This window comes from Leptodactylus fuscus, chromosome 8 (genome assembly GCF_031893055.1).
Source record: "Leptodactylus fuscus isolate aLepFus1 chromosome 8, aLepFus1.hap2, whole genome shotgun sequence".
In the NCBI taxonomy this organism is placed as follows: domain Eukaryota; kingdom Metazoa; phylum Chordata; class Amphibia; order Anura; family Leptodactylidae; genus Leptodactylus; species Leptodactylus fuscus.
In genome coordinates this window covers 87,674,737-87,683,226 of record NC_134272.1, presented here as the reverse complement: position 1 = coordinate 87,683,226, position 8,490 = coordinate 87,674,737, and the positions used below count along the sequence as shown (strand labels likewise).

At 43.0% G+C, this 8,490-nt stretch overlaps 1 protein-coding gene across 1 annotated transcript; it reads left to right on the top strand.

Annotated features, from left to right (window-relative positions):
- Positions 1–234: 234 nt before the first annotated feature.
- Positions 235–2,895, top strand: INHA (inhibin subunit alpha). Its single transcript, XM_075285677.1, has 2 exons — positions 235–535; positions 1,991–2,895. The coding sequence occupies exons 1-2, from the start codon at positions 238–240 to the stop codon at positions 2,893–2,895; spliced, it is 1,203 nt and encodes a 400-aa protein (XP_075141778.1). The 5' UTR covers positions 235–237.
- The last annotated feature ends 5,595 nt before the right edge of the window (positions 2,896–8,490 follow it).

The following is an 8,490-nucleotide window of genomic DNA, read 5'->3' as shown; positions in this document are numbered from 1 at the left end:
AGAGCATTCTGAGACATCCGCAGGGCACAGAGACGTCACGAGACAGACGGTGACAGTCCATGGAACAGAAGCAGAAGGCCATCTGCAAGACATTGATAGATGACCTGCCCAATGTCCAGGCAGTTCTGAGACACGTGAGGCAAGACAGACGCTACCAAGAACAACTGGGACAACCTAAGAGAGAGACAACTCCTATAACACGAGAGAGAACGTTAAGAAAACAAGTTACTCGATAACATGAAGATGTCACCAATGGCCCTGACGTTTGCTGTGTTCTTTGCCATTATGTTCACCAGGGCAAGCCAAGGCTGTGAGATGCCCGAGGATGAGCGCCAGTATATCCTGGACAAGGTGAAGTCGAGAATTGTGGAGGCACTGGGGTCTCCTCCAACCAGCACCGCGGCATCTCCGACACCATCTCCAACACCAAATGGACCCATCAGGTTTGAGCAGAGGATTCTGCGTAAAAGACACAACCGACGGAGAGAACATGGTGCGGAGGACAACTCTCAGGTTATATTGTTCCCATCATCAGGTGAGCAACCAGGGGTGGGTGGACCAACGGGACATGTCTGAGGGTCTACAGCCATCTACATCAACTGTATTATACACATAGTTTTTGGCTACGACCATTATTAGCCAAGGCAAGACCTCTTCACTAACTAAAAACGTAAAGCCGACTGAGTTTTCAACTATTTTCCTAATAAAATTCTGGTTCCTCGTGGTCAAGAAGTCCAATACAGATTTCTTGTCTGGGACCTAGTGGGTCAAAACTGAATTTTTGGTTAAGTAAGAGGTAAAATATGTATTTGTTGGGGCATTATCTGTCTCAGGTAGTGGATGCCAGGGGTGGGGCTAGGGCAATGAATGGTGCAAATGAAAGTCTTCTCCTTGTCCTGAAGCTAGAGAAGGTCAGCCATGAACAAGCCAAATTTCATCTGGTTGACATGGGAGTCTGTCATCAGACGGTCAGCCACAGTTCTGACAAGTCCCTGACTTAGCTGCGCGTCCACCATGGCATAGACTACGGTCAGAATACGGTATTTGCTAACCCACGGCTTCCTTGATGTAGCTTTAGATTTCCCCTTATGGTTGTAGGAATATTTCTCTGTTTTATTTTTTAGTATTTTTTAGATTGCACCCGTCTCGCTGAGCTGCATTTCTTACAGTTATATACTGTAATACTCTCCGCTATAATAGGCTGTAAGGTGACAGAGCTACAAATCGAAACCTTCCATATCAGTCAGAGGTTTGTGAGGACTGGGGTGGAACGTTGCATTGTGTTTCGTGCATGTTCTCACCAACTGTCAGTAGGTGGCACTTCTCCTCTATGCAATGCACTGTCAGTCTACAAAGAGTTGTCACCGGTCTCACACACATAGTAGAGTCGTAGACACACGTTGTGCCACCATATGGCGCCTTTATATAGGATCATCACATTTCACCTAGCGAATAACTCCATGATATGAAATGTAATTGGGGTTGAGCCGATCTTGAGATTTCAGGATCGATTTTAAAATCCGATTTCCGATCATTTTCCAGCCGATCCCGAAATTTGCTCGGTTGCCTATTGTGATCTGATCTTTCCCGATCGCTCAACTCTAGTCAATGCTCCTCTAGGGGAAAAGTCACTTTTAGGCTTGAGCCAATCTTGAGATTTCAAAATCCGATTTCCGATCATTTTCCAGCCGATCGCGATCGTGAAATTTGCTCGATCGCCGATCAGAATCCGATCTTTTCCGATCTCAATCACTCAACCCTACATGTAATGGAACATACCACAATGTGACATTGTAGGCATATAGAGGTAAAGCATAGTCTGTGGATCTGATAACTAACCCTGCATATCCTTAATATTACAAGGATGTTGGATTAACCAATTGCTGAGTATAAGTTCTTGAGGCTTCTTCTTCAGATTGTCTCAGGTGGCCTCATTATATACTTCCATGACTGTCTTGGTATGGACACTTATCATATGACCTTCTTGCAGATCTTCTCTGTGAGACTCCAACGCTTGATGCTCTCGAGACAGAAGAAGGCAACAGTTTCACCTACATCTTCCGTCCATCTCCTCACATCTTGAGTCGTCGAGTCTCATCTGTGCAGTTTTGGTTTTTCACTGGAGTGTCTCAGACAGACAACTTCCACCAGTACCAGAATTTGTCCACTGAAGGTCCAAGTGTCTTGAGTTCTGAGCAACCTACTCAGCCTCTTCATCACGTGACAGAACTATCCAGCCATGAGCCTGTGACCCCTGGAGTTGACAATGATGACGCTGTCTCGCCTGTGGTTAGTACTGTTAAAGAAGAAACTGTACATCATGTGGTGGACATGCAAGTCCTGTCAGAGAAAGAGCCGGTCACTGTGGCCACTTCCAAGGTGGAGAAGATGGATGACTGGACCGTCTTTCATCTGGCTCCTGCATTTTTTAGTTATGTCACAAGAGGTCTTTTTGTTCTGTTGGTCCATTGCCCCACATGTCCTTGCTCTGACCAACCTGAACACACCCCGTTTCTCATGTACAGTACTCGTCCCACCCAGCGTGGTCGGAGGTCAGGCGTCCCATGGTCTCCATCTGCTCTAGAACTTCTACAGAGGCCTCCAGCACCTGGTGCTGACAGTACACAATGTCATCGTGGTTCACTCAACATAACCTTTGAAGAACTTGGTTGGAACCAGTGGATTGTCCACCCAGGAAGCTTCCAGTTCCACTACTGTCATGGGACCTGTTCCCCAAATCATGGCCTAAGTACAGCTCTCCATTGGGGGAACTGTTGTGCAGCACTACCCAGCACCATGAAGCCTTTGAGAGTCACCACTACCACAGATGGTGGATTTTCCTTCCGATACGAAACAGTCCCAAACCTGCTGACCCAGGACTGCGCCTGCAGCTAAATCCAACTCTGCAAAACAGCTTTAAGGGAACTCCTAGTCAGGTTCCGAGGTCACCATCAATGACCAGGCTTAATTTGTAGATTAAAGTGCATTCAAGGGGTTATCCCATCTTATAAAGTGATGGCATCTCATTAGACTATGCCACCATATTGTGATTGGCAGAGGTCCGACACCACCAATTTGGAGAATGAAGTTTGCACTGTACTGGACGTTTCAGACCATGCCGAGGTTGCAGCACTACACCAGGGCTCATTCTTGGGGTCAGCGGATCCCTGTGATCATAAACTAGTGGAATCCCCTACTAATATTCCATCCCTTTAAAAGATGGGTATACACCTTTAATTCATTTTTTTTTTGTAGCTAGGTTATATGGAGTGGCGCAGATAGTAAAGAGGAGAACCCATAGCAGTGAGACCTACCATAAAACAGAACATATACAAACACTGTATGAGATGAGAGACTTCTGGCTAGGGTTCCCCTTTAATATCTTTATCAATGCAACTATTGCAATATAATAAACCTGCCCCATCAGCACTATAGGGGTATCTTTGTCTTAGGGGTGGGCTGAAGCAAGCTGAGATACCTGGCGTGGGCAGTAGCTATCAGAGCTGGGCAATGTAAGGGGGTCCCAAGTGGCCGACCCTGTCTAGGATGTCTGTATGCCCTAACCGGACACATGAACAGTCCGGACAACTCTCTTAACATGACATATAGCACTGCTGCCTGACCTGCCAGGGGTCCGTACCTTGCAGTCCTACAGATTGTAAATGCCATACTAATATTAGATGGAACTCTAATTTTCTGAAACAAGCAGCGATGGGGCAAGACCCTCGAGAATTGCAATGGAAGATCTGGGGAGGTGGGGAGAGTCTCAATTCATGGATTCTATTAACGGGATGCCTAAGAAATTTATGCCGTCTTTCGCCTACAAACAGCGCCACACCTGTCCCCAGTTTGCGTCTGGTATTGCAACTTAGCTCCATTAATGTGAATGGAACTGAGCTGCAGTACCAGACACAACCTATGGATATGTGTGGCGCTGTTTGTGGGCCGATGTTGGAAATCACAGCATGTCTGTGCTGCGGTTGTTATTGCAAAGTGGACAAAAAAAAAAAACCCACAATGTGTTGCCATCACAGTTTTTCCAGCAGCGCTTTTTTACTATGGCCGCTATGTGGGGCCTTAACCTTAAAGGGAATGTGTCGCTAGAGGTCATGACATTTATGACAATAAATACCAGTCTGTGAATGTTTCTGCACCAACCCAATGGAATTTAGGCAAAACAAATGGGTCATTGTCTTCTCCTGTGTGCCATTAATATTGAGAATCAGAGATTTGGGAAAACCGGGGGGAAAGTTAATTTGCATCAGCATAATTCTTGCAAATAAAATATAATTATTCCATTCATTTATACGATGGTGTCATTCTGAATAAAGAACATTCTAGAATAGTCAGTGACCAGGAAAATGTCACATTGCAGTCAGTAGTGTATACTGGGTATATTTATATTTATATATATATATATATATATATATATATATATATATATATATATATATACATACTATATACCAGGGGCCGGTTCACTGTCCTTCTTACCATTGGAGGGTCAAAATATTATTTTAAAAAAATACTATGAACAAATTCCTCCCCACACAGAATTAAATGCTCCACAGTAGCCCCGCCCCCACACAGTATTAAATGCTCCACAGTAGCACCCCCTTCCCCACACAGTATTAAATGCTCCACAATAGCCCCCTCCCCACAGTATTAAATGCTCCACAGTAGCACCCCCTTCCCCACACAGTATTAAATGCTCTACAGTAGCCCTTCCCCACACAGTATTAAATGCTCCACAGTAGCCCCCTCCCCACACAGTATTAAATGCTCCACAATAGCCCCCTCCCCACAGTATTAAATGCTCCACAGTAGCCCCCTCCCCACACAGTATTAAATGCTCCACAATAGCCCCCTCCCCACAGTATTAAATGCTCCACAGTAGCCCCCTCCCCACACAGTATTAAATGCTCCACAGTAGCCCCCTCCCCACACAGTATTAAATGCTCCACAGTAGCCCCCTCCCCACACAGTATTAAATGCTCCACAGTAGCACCCCCTTCCCCACACAGTATTAAATGCTCTACAGTAGCCCCTTCCCCACACAGTATTAAATGCTCCACAGTAGCCCCCTCCCCACACAGTATTAAATGCTCCACAATAGCCCCCTCCCCACAGTATTAAATGCTCCACAGTACTCCCCTTCCTACACAGTATTAAATGCTCCACAGCAGCCCCCTCCCCACACACTATTAAATGCTCCACAGTAGCCCCCCTCCCCACATCCCCACACAGCAGTAAATGCTCCACAGTAGCCCCCCTCCCCACACAGTATTAAATGCTCCACAGTAGCCCCCCTCCCCACACAGTATTAAATGCTCCACAGTAGCCCCCTCCCCACACAGCATTAAATGCTCCACAGTAGCCCCCCTCCCCACACAGTATTAAATGATCCACAGAAGAGCCCTCCCCACACAGTATTAAATGCTCCACAGTAGCCCCCCTCCCCACACAGTATTAAATGCTCCACAGAAGAGCCCTCCCCACACAGTATAAATGCTCCACAGTAGCCCCCCTCCCCACACAGTATTAAATGCTCCACAGAAGAGCCCTCCCCACACAGTATAAATGCTCCACAGTAGCCCCCCTCCCCACACAGTATTAAATGCTCCACAGTAGCCCCCTCCCCACACAGTATTAAATGCTCCACAGCAGCCCCCCTCCACACTCTGCACTCGGTCGCAGCTTATGGCACATTGCAGACTATTTCATGAAGTTCAGGGTTCTAGAAAATCTCCTACATTTTCAGTAACTGAGTCATTTTGGAATTAAATTTTTATCATCTTGTAGAGGGGAGGAAGGGATCTAAATCCCAGATAAGGTGCGGCTGGATGTGTGAGCGTTCAAGAGGAATGTATGCCTGCAGGTGGATGAGACAGGAGCCGTATACAGAGCGCCCGGACACAGCTGGAGCCTGTATACTTCTCACCACCATACAGAGCTAATACATAGTGCACCTGCAATTTATAACCAAGCTTTCCCAGACTCCTGAACATCCAATACTATAGGAACATAAATACTGCAAATGTTACAGGCCCAACAGTAACATCTGTGGTAAATGTACTGCTATATACCATACAGAGCCTGTATATACCTCCATGTCCTGCTGTATCTCATCTTGTATCCAGACTACAGATGTAACATCTGTGGTAAATGTACTGCTATATACCATACACAGCCTGTATATACCTCCATGTCCTGCCATATCTCATCTTGTATCCAGACTACAGGTGTAACGTGTGGTAAATGTACTGCTATATACCATACAGAGTCTGTATATACCTCCATGTCCTGCCATATCTCATCTTGTATCCAGACTACAGGTGTAACGTGTGGTAAATGTACTGCTATATACCATACAGAGCCTGTATGCCAACATGTCCTGTTGGCACTGTATAGCGGTATTCTAGGCGGGGGTATTATTTTAACACTGACACGTTTATTGGGCCCTGAATATGTAGTAAGTATATTACAGTGTTATTTAGGCAATATATGGCGGCATTTTATCAGATGCTGTATTGGGATACTATTTCGGCAGGGTATGGGCGGTATCACTGAATGACTGTATGGTGGGGGCCACACTTTGCATGACACAGGCCCTGGAAGGTATTGCAGTATAACCAGGCTTGCTGACACTATTGTTTCCACAGGTTTTATATCCAGATTTTCTAGAACTTTGAACAGGTAATCTGACTAGTAACGCAGTGACTCAACTCTTGCTACATAACTTGGGAAATGTGTCATTCAGGCCTCTGGGAAAGCTGGATGGACAACCCAACCCTATTGTAAGATATGAATGTGTAACACCCATGAGCAGTTCAGACAAGTCGTTTGAGCCAAGCCATGATGTCACAACGTGAGAAAATCACACAGACATCTGATGGCGACAAAGCCTAAAACCGCTAATATTTAGATACAGCGAAGAGCAAACAGCGGCAAAGAACACGAAAATCTCCTGTAGGAACCTGGTATATTACATGGAAGACTTCAGAGCAGTCATATGGCAGCCATCAATCATCCCAATACTAAAAGCGGTCTGACCGTGTGCCCCGTATCTGGCATAGTACAGTCACTAAAAAGGGCTCTAGAAACAAACCTGCCACATAACCTGCAGATGACTGCAAAAGTGCTCACAAAATGTGGTATTATAGTAGTTATATTCTTGTACATAGGAGCAGTATTATAGTAGTTATATTCTTGTACATAGGAGCAGTATTATAGTAGTTATATTCTTGTACATAGGAGTAGTATTATAGTAGTTATATTCTTGTACATAGGAGTAGTATTATAGTAGTTATATTCTTGTACATAGGAGCAGTATTATAGTAGTTATATTCTTGTACATAGGAGTAGTATTATAGTAGTTATATTCTTGTACATAGAAGGTAGTATTATAGTAGTTATATTCTTGTACATAGGAGTAGTATTATAGTAGTTATATTCTTGTACATAGAAGGTAGTATTATAGTAGTTATATTCTTGTACATAGGAGCAGTATTATAGTAGTTATATTCTTGTACATAGGAGCAGTATTATAGTAGTTATATTCTTGTACATAGGAGCAGTATTATAGTAGTTATATTCTTGTACATAGGAGCAGTATTATAGTAGTTATATTCTTGTACATAGGAGCAGTATTATAGTAGTTATATTCTTGTACATAGAAGGTAGTATTATAGTAGTTATATTCTTGTACATAGGAGGTAGTATTATAGTAGTTATATTCTTGTACATAGGAGCAGTATTATAGTAGTTATATTCTTGTACATAGGAGTAGTATTATAGTAGTTATATTCTTGTACATAGAAGGTAGTATTATAGTAGTTATATTCTTGTACATAGGAGTAGTATTATAGTAGTTATATTCTTGTACATAGAAGGTAGTATTATAGTAGTTATATTCTTGTACATAGGAGCAGTATTATAGTAGTTATATTCTTGTACATAGGAGCAGTATTATAGTAGTTATATTCTTGTACATAGGAGCAGTATTATAGTAGTTATATTCTTGTACATAGGAGCAGTATTATAGTAGTTATATTCTTGTACATAGGAGTAGTATTATAGTAGTTATATTCTTGTACATAGAAGGTAGTATTATAGTAGTTATATTCTTGTACATAGGAGTAGTATTATAGTAGTTATATTCTTGTACATAGGAGTAGTATTATAGTAGTTATATTCTTGTACATAGGAGCAGTATTATAGTAGTTATATTCTTGTACATAGAAGGTAGTATTATAGTAGTTATATTCTTGTACATAGGAGTAGTATTATAGTAGTTATATTCTTGTACATAGGAAGTAGTATTATAGTAGTTATATTCTTGTACATAGGAGCAGTATTATAGTAGTTATATTCTTGTACATAGGAGCAGTATTATAGTAGTTATATTCTTATATATATTCTTATTGTCACACTCCTGCCGCTGAAGAAGACACTCCCCGGCATCCGCCGGTCTATTACAGCAGATGCTGG